Source organism: Synchiropus splendidus, chromosome 4, assembly GCF_027744825.2.
Source record: "Synchiropus splendidus isolate RoL2022-P1 chromosome 4, RoL_Sspl_1.0, whole genome shotgun sequence".
In the NCBI taxonomy this organism is placed as follows: Eukaryota; Metazoa; Chordata; class Actinopteri; order Syngnathiformes; family Callionymidae; genus Synchiropus; species Synchiropus splendidus.
The window spans coordinates 12613351-12631997 of NC_071337.1; the positions used below are offsets into that span (position 1 = coordinate 12613351).

At 40.3% G+C, this 18647-nt stretch overlaps 1 protein-coding gene across 5 annotated transcripts in view; it reads left to right on the plus strand.

Annotated features, from left to right (window-relative positions):
- Nucleotides 1-18647, plus strand: part of csmd3b (CUB and Sushi multiple domains 3b) — a 344162-nt gene that overhangs the window by 75863 nt on the left and 249652 nt on the right. For all 5 annotated transcript variants that reach the window (XM_053862604.1, XM_053862605.1, XM_053862606.1 and 2 more), the window contains exon 2: nt 1844-2066. In XM_053862604.1, coding sequence (XP_053718579.1) covers nt 1844-2066 — 223 coding nt within the window. The remainder of the gene's footprint in view (nt 1-1843; nt 2067-18647) is intronic.

The following is an 18647-nucleotide window of genomic DNA, read 5'->3' on the forward strand; positions in this document are numbered from 1 at the left end:
AGAAATAACAGCCTGGATTCCCCCTGCTCTTTAGCGCCTCCAGTTTGTTTGATACAAAAAAAAAAAAAAAAAAAAGATCATTAAGCACGAGACCGCCATGATCCTGATGGGACCGTTAAAATCCTGGGAGATCAGTTACATTAACATTTCACAATTCTGCCTTTTATCACGCACTCTTGCTCCGTTGAGATTCGGTAATAAGTACAGCAGCAAGTTCAGCCGCGCTCATGATTCATTATCCGACCAAGAGAAAATAGCCAGAAATGCCACATTTAAAATTAACGGTGCAGTTTTATTGGGCCGATAGTGATGCCATTATTTTCTTGCATGCACTTGATAGAATGCTTAAAACTGGATGTGATTTTTTATAGAAATTGATTCCGTGTCTCCCTCTAATACACTGTTAAGATCCCTGTTTTATGAAGATATATCCAGAGCCTGAAGACTTTAGGTATTTTACTGTAACAATAACCTTTCTTTTCAAGTGAAACTGTCAACATCTCAAGACTTCAAGAGGTCCACTTGCATACAAAACATATAAGCTGTACAAGCGGAGCGCTCTTGCCAACTAGTGTGGGCTGTATGAAAGTGAGGCTGAAGCGCGATGACAGCAGATGTGCTGCAGACTTTGGTGAAAAGTGCAGTGACACCCCCGCACGTGTTAGCTTGACTACGCCGCATCTATTAATTAGGTAGATGTGAAGATCTTTGAAAATGACTTGCGTGATACGACGTAAACAGGGGTCCAAGATTCCTCTTGGCACCAACTCTTGAAATACCGCTCTCATTGTTCGGCGAGGAAAATACGGAGGTAATTCATTTGCCTGTTTGAAATGCAGCACTTCATTTCAGTGACAGTCAGCAACAATTGCAGCGACAGGGTGTCAGGTAACCCTGCTGCAAAGGAATAAAACACACTGACTGCTGGCTGATTTAGCTCTGAAGCCGTTTCGGGCCACCCCGCCCTCGCCTTCCCTCCCGTCAAGCTGCCGTCGTAAACATGGAGCCATAATGAAGATTCTTGTTAAGAACTATTGGTGTTTATTTCCTCTCTCCCCAAAGGAATCATTATCTTTGTTTGATGCAGCAAAGACTCTTCATTTGCATGGGCTTCTTATTTTGTTAATTTGTGTGAACATAATGAGCCTTAATGCTTAGCGCTTTACAGGACAAAGAGTCGACACGTGGGCAACAATTTACAGAGCCATGATCAAAAGACGGTTCAGGCTGACCTCGTCTTTGTCTGTCGCCCGACACGTCACTAATTGATTCGCAAACACAAAGCAGTAACCAGCGTTTGATCTCGACAAGACAAACAAGAACCCGGGACAATGTTCTGGGCGCTTATCGATTCCCTTCCTTGGCTCAGGTAGGCAGAGAGTTCAGTGGCGGTTTGTCCTAATTGAGGGGCCGTCAAGGTTAAAGGACCACATGCTGGTCAGGAATGAAACGGGCGACAGGGCTTTTGTGTGGGAAAACCACTGCTAAGGAGCAGTGTAGTCGCAAACTGTGTCTACCATATATATACTGCAGGATACAATGACTTTTTATTTCCATAATGTCCATTATTAATGGACTCGTGGTCAGAAAGCTCTCCCAACAGTCGCCGTAAAAGTTCCCGAGCAACCACTATAATATCTTTTGAACTGTAAACCACATGTTTAATTCAAAGTTTTGTTCTCCTTTCCACACTGTCACTTTAATTTTATACTCTTAGCCCCTCAATGGTTGAGTTTGACGTCTCTGGTTTAGAGTCTGGCCGAAAGTTGAAGTGTTTGCAAAGATGTGTGGTTTACGCTGACATTGACTGGCATTTTTTAATTTTTTTTTTCTGTCCTTCCAGGGTTCATCTACACATGTGGCGGAACACTAAAAGGAAGAAATGGCAGTATAGAATCGCCAGGATTTCCGTATGGTTACCCCAATGGAGCAAACTGCACCTGGGTAATCGTCGGAGAGGAAGGAAGTAGAATACAGTTAATATTCCTCTCATTCGCCATAGAAGAAGAGTACGACTTCCTGTCGTTGTACGATGGTCACCCACACCCTCCCAACTTCAGAACAAGGTAAGATCTATGAGGTTTATTCTGCAGTATAAGTCAGAATGACACTCCCATGTAATCTGGGGGGCAATGGAGGAACCGATTATGGCTCCGTTCCGGTTCATTCATGTCTACGAGATCTGTTCCCGAGACTTTTGTAGGCAGGTCGTATACTGCCTACAGTAGTCGAGCATACAGTTTCATTTGTACACATGGATTAAAATACAATTTTAGTGCTTGAATGAATTTATAAATCTATGAAAATTATATCTTTTGTGAAACAATCTCCCTAATGCTTTTTGTTTGCTTCAATTTTTCATTTTAAAGTTTTTTTTTTGCAGTAATTTAAGGATTATAGGCAACCTGCATATTCACACCTTATTATTACTATTATTATTATTCTAACTTTTTACTCTAAAGTCTGTCCTTTTCCACAGTATACCCCCACCAATGTTTCCTGGAACTGAACCCAGGATGTAATTTTATCCAATGTGATGTTTAGCTTTGCTATTTATTCTCCCACTGGCTCTGAGGCTTGTGAACAAGTGACCCTAAAAAGCAGTTTGTCGGCGTGATGCTGTTGCTGCTCCCCAGGTGCTGCAGCTCGATCAGTGCCGCTGCTTTGCTTTCTGTTTAGTCGTGGACTTACATGTTATCATCCCACTTTAATTTTATGTTACAGATATTTCTGGAGCATCAGTAGAAGTACTTGAAAAATGCATTTTGTAAGGATATATTCAATGCCAATAGGTGTGTCTTTTGTTGGTTTTTTTTTTTTATCTTCCTGTCATATTTCCCATTTGGACACACAAAGGTTTTTTTTTTTTTTCTTTTCCGATCCATGTGCAACCACATTATCGTAGGCCCTATATGATTGATTCACTGGACTTATTTTAAAAGCTACAAGGGAAAAGAGCAGTTTCTGGATCAATGAAAATGTGATTTTAAATGCACATATATTATGAATCTCTACAGAAATTGGGTCCATTGTGGGAAAAAAATGCAGAATTCTGACTGCAAGGTTCTGAGATTAAAGTCAGAATTGTCATTTCTGACTGTTATATTATCATTTAAAAGTCCTAATTTTGAGATGAAGCCAGAATCATGAGATCATCTTTAAGGAGAGATCATTTTTCTGATGGTGTAGCAGTGCACCACACTAGTTTATACGTAACGGAAACTCTAGTCCCTGAAATGAGCAGAATAGACACCCATAAGCAGACAAATTACAACGTCTTGGGAACGTTTTTATTATATATTTCTCATTACAAAACCATACTGACGTGGGGGAACATTCAATTTAATACAATGTGATGAAGGTTAGCTTCTACGCGTTCATGTAACATGAAAAAGAAAAACAGTCAAGATGTGCCTCAAGATTTGTTTAGCATCAAAGGCATTTAACCTTTAAGCCAGTTTACTGACCCATTTCTAGGTCGCAGCGTTTTCTGCCCGCAGGAACGGGCCTACTTGGCTATTCACCACAAACATTTGGTTCCCTGCGTGTATTTCCAAGTCATCCAGCTATAATCTGCTTTCTCAGACACACTGGTGGTTTTTAACGTGACTCAAATTGACATACAAAGTTAAGTAGATGTGGCTGTACGTGGAGGCACAGAATGGTGGAAACATTGGATCTGGCTTCTTTGTACAGCTGCAAACTTTACTGAGAGAGAGAGAGAGAGAAACAAAAACGAAATGGGAGAGAAAGAGGCAGAACGAGGGACTCAGGCAAAACACAGATAACAGGATAATAAAAGTCAAAGATGCCCTCTGCTTTTACTGGTTGATTAGGATTTCCTGCTTATCTGAGATAACAGGAAATAATGCAGAGTGCGTGTCTGAGCGCACGTGCATTCAGCCGAGTGGATCGTTTTTCTTCTCCTCAGATTTGGTTCATTTGCCTCAAAACTGATCACTGGACCATTCTTTGTAATCGCACTGATGGTTACAAAACACCGACATGCTAGGAGATCACAACACAAATGCCCACAAGGAGATCACAACACAAATGCCCACTAGGAGATCACAACACAAATGACCACAAGGAGATCACAACACAAATGCCCACAAGGAGATCACAACACAAATGACCACTAGGAGATCACAACACAAATGCCCACTAGGAGATCAGATGAATTAGCGAGGACATGTCGTGGTGGGGCAACACAGTGGCTGAGATTTCCTCGGCCTGGAGTGGGTTAAGGTGGCGACAACTCTGTCCAAGTTGACTTTGATGTTCTCCTCATGATCCAAACACATGGGCGGACTAATGGTAGTCAGGTCAAGTCAGTACGTGCATTGTACTGGACTGGCATCCAGCGGCTTCAGCCCAGCACCGTGACAAATGTTAAGTGTGTCCATCCCACTTCACTTTTGTGGGAGCAGCCAAAGCAAAACAGCCCAGACTTCTCTGCCCTCAGAACCATCGGAGGGGTTACCAGGACAACTGAGAGACACTTTGTCATGTGTTTGCTCCTCTCATTAGGACGGAGGTGTCGAGGTGCCATTCGGACTGGATGCTCAGCCGTATACTTTTAATTCGCTGGTAAATAGAGACGAAGAATTGAGAACCATGGTTCAGAGATTAGAGAGCAGAGCCCTTACAGTACCTTTACATTAATCCAAGTTTCTTGGCTCATTGTTCAAATTATGAATTAGTATTATATTCTAGACATGAAAACATTGATGGCAGAAAACCATCACCAGCTCAAGTAGCTCACTACAGAAACAGCGAACAACCTCTTTTCCATCGGACCTGTGGTCGTCCCATGTTTTTGTCCCTTGAATGGGCTACTGCAGTTCTCTATTATGTGAAAAAAAAAATCATCTTCAATTCTTTTTCATGATCACTGAGGGGAAGGTCATACAGAGGGCATTCTCTGTATTGGTTTATAAAGCTCTTCATGGTCTTGGTATTTTTCTGACTAGTATCTAGAATATAAGCGGTCTGACACCCTGCGCTTCTCAAGAAGCCATTTCTTAATCGATCGCGATGAAAAACGATGAAACTGTCTCAAATTTGTGTCTTATTTATTTATTATATATTTATTATTTTTATCACAAACATAAGACTCATCTTTTAAGTCTCGCTTTTATAAAAAAAAAAAAAATGTCATGAATTGCATGTCATCTGTTCCTTATCCCGTCTATTCCTATAATTCAGGACCTCTGCCTGTATTAATGCTGCCAGTATGAGCTCAGAGGAAAACTACATAAAATAATGTTAAAGACATATATAAGATATATTTCTGGAAAAATGAAAGAAAAAGGTAATAGATAAAACAATAAAAAAATAGATCTTCTTATGTTTAGGATTGATATTGAGAATATTTAATTAAATATATATATCACATAAAAAGCATATAATCAAGTAACATATTTTAAGCATAAAATAATGTATTAAGACTTCTATCCTTTCTTATTGCCCTATATTATTAAAGTAACAAAGACTCTTCTGTCCTGTGTTTTGGTCACTTACAACAGTCCCAGGAAACGTAACTGTTGTCACCTCTGTTTTCCCCTCCAGGGTTCACCAAGCCTGACACGATATTTCCCTGTTCAAACCGATGAATGCCAAGAATCAATTCATTCATATTTCTTTTTTATTTAAAACCCAACACATTCCTCAAAATCGTCGAAACCGTGTTCATGGCGTGTTCCTTCCTCTAATTGTGCCACCATCAAGGCTGTGATCTGGTTCTCTGAGATCTCAAAAATCAGCCCCTTGTGGAGTCAAATGTTTGCATGGCTGATGAATCACATTATTTAAGAGCGGCTCCCCTGCTGTTTTAAGTCGAACTCCAGCTGTGCTGTAATTTTAATGATCTGGCAAGAAAGTTTGTGAGTGATGAGATGTTTGGTTGTTCAACAACATGATTTTGACTCGAGATTGTCTGAAAAATGTTGTTCAGATCGCTGATATGAAACCAAACTTTTGGGTTTTTTTTCTCCTGTACTCATACTATTAGGGTTTGGCTCAGGTAAATCTATTGTCATTCGATGGAAAAACTTTTGAAGGACAATGTAATTTCCCTCTCTAATCTTATAATTATGAATAATACACCCATGGCAGCTTTAAATTACACTTTCAGCAATCCAAATAAGGTTTTAACGCGAAGGTGACAGGGACATCCTCACTTTATTCAGGCTCAAACAAAGTATACATTAAGATTTCAGTCTGTCGCCGTGTCTGTTCAGTCAAACAGAAACAAGCAAAACTGACTAACTGGCGCTGCTGTTTTATCAGTCTCTGAGGCAGAGAATCCGGACGTGTCTAATGTACATTCAATAAATTTGACAAGCTGTTGGTTTGTGTGGAGTCCAACATTGGCCCGACTTTCAACATTGAAGCAGCTGTGATGATTTACGTGGCTTTAACTAACGCGACTCTCTGCAACCATCTCCACAGTCATTACATTATACGAACTGGTTTGAGTTGGAAGATGTTCACGTTCACCCCACTGAGGCAAATGCAAAGGGCAACGCTTTCAGCAACCTGATGGATTGCTTTACTCACCTGCTGCCTGGAACTCCTGAACCAAATGGACCAAAGCTGTTTGGTGGATCTCCCTAGGTGGCAAAAGACAGACAATATGAAATATTTATAAGATGTTTTTCGTTGCATAGAAGGGAACAAAACATAATTGCTGGATATCAAGCAAGTCATTTGTGTCTCCCCAAAAGTCTTATGTGTATAGTCCCTTGCTACATTGTGTTACGGGTCTCAGGAGGAGGACCAAATATTAGGTATTTGCGTGAAGTGGAATATAGTGGAGCGGTGAACAAAAGTGTCCCACGTTTTTCTCCAGATGAATTCTGAAGAGTTTGCACTATGTAATCTTAACAATGTAATCTTAACAATGTAATGTGGCATAAATCCCAACATAAATATCTATAGCTGAGTAGTTTATGTGTTGGTGACAGTGTGGAATAGTGTGGGCTAGATGGGACATAGCAGACACTTGGGCTGGGATGAAATGTTTTTGACCTGATTTATATTTAGTACCCGCCAATTGTTGCAGATTAGTTTATATTGCGATTCTTCCCTTATTCCTTGGACAAGTTGAATACACTTCTTGAAATAATATACATGTTTCTGGCATTTCTATATTAACTTAATATACAAGCGCAAGAAACCTTCCGTCAGTTCAAGTGCTGGATTAAATAATTGATTTCCAACTCATTTCACATTACATTGTACATGTTAACCTTTGGAAAACGCGCTAAACAGGTAGCAGAAACAGCTGAGCACATTGACATCGACAATGTTGATCCACCAATGAGTCTTGGGTATACATTTGACATGTTTAGATTACAATGGATTTGTTATCTCGTGCTGGTCCCCCAGTGAAAATTCAACATGTCACCTCAACAACAGCGAAGACACTTGCTGTAAGACATGAAAGACAACCAATGATGTTCAAAGATCCACAGCATACGTAAAAACACAACCGTGTCCCACATTGCATATTGAACAGATTATTTAGAAATATTAGATAGAATATACAATGAACTTGAGTAAAGAGTCTTGTTGGAGGTTACTGTTGTACAGCCTGACAGCACTGGGCAGGAAGGAGCGATAAAAATGCTCCTTCATGAAGCCAGTTTTGATCAGTCTCCCACAGAATGTTCTTGTTTGAGCCAGGTTTGAAAGTTGACCTCGAGTTGCCCCATCACAATATTAAAAAAATAATAGATTCACGAATATACTGACATTATTTTTAGACCATAAACTGTGCGATCTAAAGCATCACAACAGCTTGGCGAAGGAACAGTACTGAAAAAGGGCTGTGAGAACAGTAGGAATCAACAGGAAGTGCGCCGGCCACACCTGAATTACTGTTGATCCAACTGAAATAGAACCTGGAGAGACAATGTCACGTCTCTATCGGTCATTTTTCATATGAAGATTTTAGCTCCCGAGCCTGTCGCTGAGCTTTAGTTTGAAAGTCAATTAGCTGGTCATTTAATTGAAATGCCATATTAGCTTTCCCAGCGACGACAGTGTGGTGTGTCCAAAATGACACTTCCAAATGTCAAGGCGATTAAATTCAATCAAGAGCCATTTGCGTCACTGTTGAAGTGTTTATTTAGAATGTTATTGCAATGACCATATTAAATGCCAATTTGGCTTTCAATATTCCTGCGTCCAGCTCTATAAGCGGCTCATGCATGGAATGGGGTGCGTACGCATTACTAAAAAAAGTGTCTTCTTTAAACCTCCAATAAAATAATAAAACAGATGGTGAATCTATTCTCGTGAAACAGGGTACATATTCCTGCAGGAATGATGGAGAGGGAAGCCAAACACCACCTATGAAGACTGATCCACACCTGGAAAGGATCTAAAAATATCTCTGGTGCTTTAAAGGAAAACAAATCTGGAGATGAACAATAAACATGTTGAAGGCATTTAGAAGGTTGAAGAACTTATTTCACTTATTCATAAACTTACAGTAAAGAGCTTTGATTATTTTAAGCACCGGAGGCCACAAGTCAAGCGAGATGGAAGACAAGCCCTTGGAGGCTATTTTTGTCAGATATCACTGAAAAGGCTTTACTCAGTGAGAGTAGGCTGGGAGTCCCAGGGCTCGTGAGTGAGTCGGAGTCAGGGCATCCATCTTTAGACAGTTCACTGAATGAGGTTACATGCAGCACAGCAACATTGTAAGAGAGACAAAAGTGCCCAGGGACAGGTCGGGTCTTCACTTCCCTTGCTGTTGCTTCGCTTTAGACAAATAATTGTGCTGGAGTTTAAAGCCAGTAATGATGTCTCTGACGTACCAGCGGACTTGGGGAATTTTGAGCCGTGTCTGATACAGCCGTTCGAGAAAAGTCCCACATTATATTCATTGGAGAGGTTTCAGGAAACCAACTAACATGTAAATACTAATAATTCCTGAAAAGCCGCTCAAGGAAAAGTGCTTTCCTCCCCCAAGCTGCTCATTTCCACCCACACCTTTTTGTATTCAATGTTTTCTCCAAGTTCTCAGAGGACAGCAGGCGGCAGAAGCATCACAGCTTTCCTACAACACACACGTGACCAACTGGCTCTCACTCCGCAGATGGAAGGATGTTTGTCAGGTGGATTCTTGTGTCCAATGTTGACCCAGAAATGGGCCTGTGATAAGTGGCAGAAGTATTTAGGTTTGCAGTCATCTTTTTTTACTTAATATCTATTGTCTTGCAGTGTTTCTCATGAGTCAATACTATGTGGACTCAGTGGGTTTATTCCGCTCTGGAACAAACATACCCAGGCAGGCGCCTAAGACTTGGTCTCCGATGGTGGATGCGGGACCGCTAACTCTCTCACACACAGCTACAGCCGTTCGGAGATGAGAGATGCGGAAAACGAGTGCATGAACGGAAGGACTTTTCGAAGCTAGCAATATGATCAAGTCCCTTTTTTATTATTCTGTTAAATGACTTTTTAATTATCGTGACAGACCTATGTAGTAGTCAGCCTTCCATGTTGTATGTCGATGAACTCTATTGACTATTAAGAATAAAAAGAAGAGCAAATAAAGCTTTATTTATAGAGTGGTTTTTCCTCATTGCATATGTCTCATCTCCTGTGGCGTTTTGTGAGGCTCCAAAAAAGTGGTAGGGATGAGAACACGATGTGACTTGAACTTAGTCGACGATATATGATCATTTTATACTGCATATTTATGCACAGTTTACAGCCATGTGTCAACATGCAATGCATAATCTCGACTTCTTTGTCATCGTGCTATGCAAAAAGGACACCGTAGGAGCGCGACCATGTTCATGCAGCTTGAAAAAAAAAAGGAGTGAAGCAATTCAGTAGTAGCAAAGTTGTCTTTTTCTATTGAAGCATTTAGTTTGATGACAATTCTTTTTCATGCTCGTGGTGATATTTTATTTTTGTAAGAAAGACAACAAAATTGATTTGAAAGGTATGAAAATGAAAAAAAAAATGAATTGTCTAAGACTCGTATGCCTGAACATCCTTCACATGCCTTTAAAGGAGACTGGTATGGAATGATGGAATGGTATGAATGATCTAGCGTGCATGCCAGCTACCGGCTGTGTTGGTCAGTCGCTCTATTATTATTGCATAAATACTCGCATGCAGAGTCTCTCTGGAGAGCCTCCACTTGTCTGATGAAATCAAATTCTCTGACTTGTTTCGTTCTGCCCTGACCCAGTTTGTCTCAGCAATCATTTACACTTTTCCACCTGGTCCACTCTCCACCCTTCTCACACAAAACAAATTCTCCATACACTGGAAGACATGGAGTCACGTGGCAAAGAGAGCAAAGCAAAGACCACCACAGGAGACCGAGGTGTTTGATTGGTGGGGGAAATAAACAAATATCATCTTTGATGTTGGGACTTTTTTTTTTTTCTGAGTAGAACTGTGCACACCTTTCTGGAATAAGGCAAGAGCTGTGTGTTTGTGTGTGCGCAGTTTTTGTGAGCGCGAACTGAGGTGTGTTTATCCCTCAGGTAATGGTATTTCATCTCTTCCTGCATCGGTTCTGCCCTGTGGGGGGTAAGAGGTCTGTGTGTGTGTGTGTGTGTTTGGGAACATCCACACAGCTTCATAAGGCTAAAAGCTCAGGAAGTTTTCATGCCTTTTTTTTTTTCCTCCTGTGACGCTCTGACCAGAGTTTTCACGCTTCAAAATGTAAATTACTCCTTATTTGCAAGTTCAATGATTCTGTCTTAGCAACTGCTCAGAAATGAAACCCGCTGAGACTCGAGCACCATGAACAGAATTCGATAATAAAACAGCATGACCTCCAATGAGCGGGGAACATGGAGAAGGTTGCAGTGTTGACAGTAATAATTTACGGCACACATTTAAATAAGAATTGCGTACAACAAGGACTTCTTGTAAATAGCTTTGTTATGGAAATTAAATTATGCATCACCTCACACTTCAGCACCATAAGAACACATTTAAGCAAAAGCCCTTTGCCTGTATTTATCTGGCCCTCGTGAAGCCGTTGTGATGGTTCTGTTGTCAAAGTTTAACACCCTTGGTGCCTTCACTTATGTATTTTTGAATTATTGCCATCGCTTAAATGTACAGTGGACCCGGGGTTCCACTGTACATTTGTTTTGTTCGAAATCTGAATCGATTTTTCCCATTGAATGGAAAAAGAAATAATGCTTTAAAATAGTCTTTTGTAGTAGTGAATGTAGAGTGTCTGCTGCAGGTGCGCTGTTCCTCTATGTGTGTGGCCGCTGCATGTGGGAGGGGTTGCCGAGTGAGTGACGTCTCTCCAGAAGTGAAGAGGTGCCCGGTGCGTGTCCAGCTCTGAATGTGCGCTTCTGTGCAGTTTGGCTGTGACAAAGTCATAAACCAAGTCACGCTCTGTCCCAGACTTTTTTCGGGGGTGTTCGACTTCTGGATTTTCGTATGAAATCAGAAGCATGTCCGGGACGTTTTAAAACCGTGGTACCACTGTAGTTATTCATGTAATAAGTAAGTAAAAAGTAATTTTCAAAAGTGTGTTTCCGCCATATGGTGCTCTTACATTATATTCAAAGCTCAGTACTATTTATTCATTGAGGTTATGTAAATCATATATCTTTGAGTTTTCTGTCAATTTAATTACAGTTTCTTTTATCTTATCCTTTATTTATGTTATGTAATGCTGAAGGAGAAGGAGAATATTTTATGTTTCTAGTTCTAGACATTGTATATTTTAAATAACAGTGATTTGGATCAATCTCGGAAAATGTTCATATATTCATGTTTACACTCAGTGACTTCATTGACGTCATGTATTGGCCGTTGTATCACAGGGTGGTGTTTAACAATCACTGAATGTCTGTTGTGGTAGGACTGTGTGAGAATCTATATATAGTATCATATTGTTGGTACTTCAGTCAGTGAAAGCCAATGCAGCAAGACAAGCCAAAATGAGCTCACTACCAGTATGAGTTCAGTATGTATAGACGTTGGCAAACTGGAACAATGCATGCAGAAAAAAAAAAAATGGCTGGAGATAGTGTCTGATCCTGAATGTTCTGACACAGCGTTACGTTTTTTGGAAGCTGGATGTTTTTAAAATCTGGTGGTCATAATAGTGTGGTTCATGTGTGTGTAATTGTTAAACCATGAAAACAGTCACAGATACTCTGTTCTATGCTGTATGATTCTTCACCATTTCATTCCTCCTTTTTTCAGTGGAGGCAGCGCGCTTTAGTGACTGGGAAGAAATATGAGCTAAATTGTTCACATAACATTAGAGGACTACAATGCGAGTGCAAGACAGTCGATGTATTATATTGTCTTCATATTCATCACTTCTAAGTTGATTTATATTCACTGAAATCGTTCGTCTTTTTCTCGCTCGGTCTCCGCTGTCTTCACATGAACTCGGTGCACTTTCATCTCTTTCTCTCTGACTCCCAACAATCTCTCTTTTTTTGTAATATTCATTTAACACCCTGCCACCACCCCATCTGTTTCCCTGTCAATTCTTCTATAAATGTCATTAATTCAGCGCTGATAACCGGCTCTGTTCCTTTCAACTCGTCCCAGCTCAGATTATAATTATAACCATTATGATAATGTTAACGGTACAGTACAATATTCGGTTAAATCCCCCGGTTATATATCTCCTTTGAGCCGTTGCGGCTCCTGATCCTGGTGTCAAATTGTGCCGTTTCTGATCCCTTGACTTGATGTCTGTCTGTACTTATTACCCTGGTGACATGCTGGCGAGGTTCGCTGTGAAAAAAAGAGTGAAATGATCCATTAAAATGTAAATAAATCCGCTTTCTTTGGGGCAATCTCTCTTTGTTTTGTTTTTTTACGACCTGAGAGAGGTCATACGCTCGAGGCTTTTTGTTAATTTGTTATGCTGAGGGAAGCCAAATGAATATTGCGTGCAATATTTTATGAACAATGTGATTGCAGATTTGGATTATAAATATTTATAATCTATACATCAGAGGTTTAATGATTTATTTATGATGACAATAGCATGTCGAAACTGGCTTTATTTTTGACTGCATTTCTGTTCTTTGGACATACATTGAAGGGATCTGAAAGTATCTGCTATATCCATGATTCATTTGAAATTGAATATAATGGTTGAATTTTATGACTTGCCGCAATATTTTCCCCAACTTTGTATTACATCTTGAACATATGTGTGTACTCATATGTGTACATAAGTTCTGTCTGTCTCATGTTGAAGTAAAAGCTGGTGTCCATTATGTTAATTCAACGGTAATCTGCCAACAATATTAATGCACAGCAGGGTTTCTGCCAGGATTTTTTGAAACTATAAAAAAAAAAGCTCAGTCAAGAAGCCCTGACTCCGACTCACTCTCAAGAAGAGATAGATAGATAGATAGATAGATAGATAGATAGATAGAGAGAGACAGATAGATAGATAGATAGATAGAGAGACAGACAGATAGATAGACAGACAGACAGACAGACAGAGAGATAGACAGACAGACAGACAGACAGATAGATAGATAGATAGAGAGACAGACAGATAGATAGACAGACAGACAGACAGACAGAGAGATAGACAGACAGACAGACAGATAGATAGATAGATAGATAGATAGACAGACAGACAGACAGACAGACAGACAGACAGACAGACAGACAGATAGATAGATAGATAGATAGATAGATAGATAGATAGATAGATAGATAGATAGATAGACAGACAGACAGACAGACAGACAGACAGACAGATAGATAGATAGATAGATAGATAGATAGATAGATAGATAGAGGGACAGACAGATAGATAGACAGGAAGATAGATAGATAGATAGACAGACAGACAGACAGACAGACAGATAGATAGATAGATAGATAGATAGATAGATAGATAGATAGATAGATAGATAGATAGATAGATAGACAGACAGACAGACAGACAGAGAGATAGATAGATAGATAGATAGATAGATAGACAGACAGACAGACAGACAGACAGACAGACAGATAGATAGATAGATAGATAGATAGATAGATAGATAGAGAGACAGATAGATAGATAGATAGATAGGTAGATAGATAGATAGAGAGACAGATAGATAGATAGATAGATAGATAGATAGATAGACAGACAGACAGACAGACAGACAGACAGACAGACAGACAGACAGGTAGGTAGGTAGATAGATAGGTAGGTAGGTAGGTAGGTAGGTAGATAGATAGATAGATAGATAGATAGATAGATAGATAGATAGATAGATAGATAGATAGATAGGTAGGTAGGTAGGTAGGTAGGTAGGTAGGTAGATAGATAGATAGATAGATAGATAGATAGATAGATAGATAGATAGATAGATAGATAGATAGATAGATAGATAGACAGACAGACAGAGAGAGAGAGAGATAGATAGATAGATAGATAGATAGATAGATAGATAGATAGACAGACATTCTATCGCTTCTTGAAAGACATTCCCCTTTAACTTTCGACATTGCGTAATGAATTGGCAACAATAAAAATGCATGTTTTTTAATCATGAGAAGTAAGTGTCTCCTCAATCAGCAGTGGTTGTTGAGTCCACTAGAAAAAAAAAAAAAATGAGGAAACAGGAAGTGACTCACAAGACTCACCTGTGGCAGGCGGCAGCAATCAGCCACAAGCCTCTCACAAAGGAGCACTTGTTCAAGCCACGCTGTGTGAAAGAACTCCAGTTTGTGCTTGGCCTGAACACACCACCGGTATGAAACAGTAAGAATTTGATTTAGTAAAAAGATGTATTTGTTTATTTGATTTGTTTATTCTGGAAGGTTTTCAGCCTCTTCGTATTTGACAAATAATAACAGACAACCGTTGTCCAGCGTGTCCTTTGAGGCCAGGCAAGATTTTTTCAAGTGGATTATTTTAAAATAACTTGACAGTGGTCAGTTTCATCATATGTGCGATCTAAATCCCTGCCTTTAGTTCCGGGAGCAATGGACTTCAGCCATCATGATGTTTCAATCCGTACTTGTCTGTCAAAAAACACACCCAAAACCTTCACATATCCACCTCTGCGATGCGTTGTGGGTTATCCATTTTTTTTTCGATGTTTCCACTTTGTTTAAATTCCCCCGATCTCTTGAGATTTCATCTTTAAAAACAGATATTCTGAACCCATGGTGGCACTCATTTAAGGCATGGTGGCGTGCCACGCTCATTTACATGGAGCAGAAACCCTGTACAGAATGAAGCTAGTTATTTAGATGTCATGAAAGCAACAAGTGGCGGATGGTGTTCCGACTACTGTACTTCATGTTCTAGGACGGGGAGTCATCAAAGTGGCCTTCAAAGGGCCCGGGGGGAAAAGGGGTTCCAACCCAACTAGCACACACAGCTTCACCCATCAGGTCTCTGAACACTGTATCCAACTGATTCTCAGTCGAGTGTTGCCCGCTTCAGCTGACACCTCATTGGTTAAACTCTGTGTGCTTCATTGGTTGGACCAAAAACCTGGACCACCCCGGCCCTCTCAGGACTGGTTTGCCACTCCCTGCACTAGAACAATCTGCAGGATTCCGCACTTCACTTAATAACGCCGAACTGAGAGCAGACATCAAACAATTTTCATTGCTACAACCACTTACGGGGCCAAGGAAATCACCTGCTGTTCTTCTGCTCATAAATATTCATGGTGACTTCACATAACGTTCCGAGCACGCTATCATTTAAGGCACTTGTCTTCAAAGTCGTCGTGCTAATTTTAAGTGCAGCGAGGCGGCTGAGCATGTCCATGAATTCTACCTGTTAAACCGTGTTTTTTTTGGTGTCGAAAAGCGTATTTGTGCTTCAAAGTTCCCAAAATATTGGTGGATATAATAGAAAACCGTTGTGAAGACCTTTCATTGACCGGGACAATCATTCCTACTTTACAGTAGCAAATACTTTTTCTCTCTGTCCGCTCACAAAGTTGTGATCCACCAGAGTTGAAGTCTGCCCGTTGGCCTTCTCTCAGCTGCTGGAAATAACAGCTCCATACTACAGAACATAACCGTTACACATCTTAATATGGTCCAGCCAACAAATAATAATAAACCTCATATAATGAATATGAACTGGCAATTTTAGGGGCATTTAAAGGACAGTTTTTCTTTTTTGGCTTTTCTTTTGGCGACAAAAGCTTTTACTTTCTCTTTTGACCCTTACATGTCCACATCCTATGAGGTTTCACTCTCCTTCAAATTTCATTATCTTCGCTACGCAGAGGTTATATTAAGTGGAGACTATTAATTTAACTGTAGCTCATGAAGTAAAGGAACAGACAGGTGACCTGGAGAAATGGAAGAGCGACACAATAGACTTTCCTCTGTCATACAATATAGATGCTTCACAGATACTACTTTTTTTTTTAACAATAAACACAAGGTTAAATAGCATTTTAACTCATTTTCAGACATCATTTGGCCAATAATCCTGAGCACCTAAACAGACTTTGTGGACTTATGTATTCTGGTCCTCATTGTTTCTTTTGGTCAACCTTCTCGGGCACATTTGATGATCATAGTAGTAGGTTCCAAAGTTCCAAAGTGAGTATTTTCTGTCATCAAATTTCACAAATGCCCGTGCACATAGAATCTCACATCCCTTCTGAGCACAGCCGAATACAAGTCAATACAAAACTCAAAAAGAAACTCAATGAAATAGTGGCATTACAAGTACAGTGTTCATCAATGTTCATCTTTTGTTGTTGTCTTCCGATAGAATTCTGGTGTGAAATCTACCATGCTTCGCGTGACATGATGATGGTTTCATTGATCCGCATAAAAATAAAAGGTGAAAATGTAAATGTATTTCTTAACGCGACGTATGTTTGATTGTAGCACAACAACACAGTTTGAAAAATCAAGAGTCACTGCTCAGCTGCCGAGTCAGGACAAACTCCCAAATTATTCTCCACATTTACTCCGGTTCAAAACTATAAGAACATATAAACTTGTGCTGTATCTGGTCTTCAACAAATACTCCAGATGCTGACCTTATTCTATTAAGGTTGAATTGTCATCTCCAATAATTTCACAAATGAGTGTCTCGGGATGAGTAGAGTCATGTGAACAGTGTTTAAATAGCGAGAGTGCTGTTTTGGGATGAGAATTGTGAGGGTGCGAAAGTGGAAATAGGACAACAACATAAGGACAGCTGTTAAAAGGCGGCATCCTTGAAGCCATTTAACAAATGTGGTCTTCTATGTGGAAGGTACCGTCAGGGCATTGCACAGTTTGGTCCCAACTGAAGCCAACTGAGGTTCAGACATGCATCAGTGCATCTTCGATGGATTTCTGGTGTTAATGTAGTCAGTTGTGTGGTTGCATGTGTGCACGCATGTGTCTCTTCTCCCCCTTATGAGTCTGAAGTCCCAGTAATCCTAGTGGCTAAACTGGTAATCCTTTCAAGCTTCCCATTAGCTTCTTGGCACTCAGATACCGAGACACATAGACAGACACAGTTCCTGCGGGGGCAGTCACCCAGGTGTCAGACAGACATTTCCTCAGGGAGGGATCACGATGATGAGCCATGGTGCTGGCCTCTGGCCCCTGGGGCTACAGTGGAGAAACTGGCTGCCTTTGTCAGGAGGGGAGATGAGGAGGATGCTGAGAAATTGATGGAGTGAGGCTGGGTAAAGATGAGTAGAGTCGATCAGGAGGCCACTGGATGGAAATAAAGTAAAGTTTCTCCTGCACCAGCCACTATTACAGCTACCTGCAAACCAGCAGCCTTTTGTCTGCTCTCATTGCTTTGTTTGATATTTTTGTTGTCATTTTATTGTGATGATGTAAAGAATAAAACAGAATTTTAGTGTCTTCTTAACCTGTAGTTATCTTTATGAGGTTGGATTCACAACTTGTTTTGGTGAAGTTACTTCAGCAACACATCCTCCACCATCCAATACATTGATGCTCATGCCTTTCGATGGCTGCCATCCATTTTCCCAAGGAAAACGAATAAAGAGATCGATTGTAAATTCACTCTCTGCGTCGTCCTCCTGAGTCTACACCTGTGAGGCTACAGCTCTCTGCTTCGTTTTCACTCTCAGGCAGAAGAAAGTCCCACTGGTGTGCTGATGTAACTTGAAACTTTGAAACCTGAACTATGCAGAAAATGGAATGATTCTGACTTTACTTTCTCCTGCAGGCTCCCCACAGTGAAATATATTTTTTCAGCAGGTGTGTATTTACACATCTCACTATATAAATTCCTATTATGCTCATGGCCTCTATGAATTCATTTGAAGAATGATGAGTTCCGTTTGAACAAAGGTCCAAAGACAGAGTGGTTCGTGTTGCTACATAAGTGTGAGTGTGTGTCAGTGGTTGTTTGTCTCTTGATGATGCACAGTGGACTTGCAACCTTTCCAGGGAGACCCGAGCCTCCAGACTCCTTTAGCCAAATGAAAATAAACTGGATGGACATGGATGACTGAATGCTTGCACCTCAAGCCAAAAGACGTCTATATACTTCTCAGGATTGATGGGTTGGTGATGCTTCATGAAACTGTGTCCTCATTTTCAGAACTCGGAAGCTGGTGCTCTTGATTTAAAAATGACGCCAGGTTCAATTGAAAGAGTTGTTGAAAGCTAAAGATTTTAGAGCAGAGAGTGCCATCAATGGTGACACTGTTTCG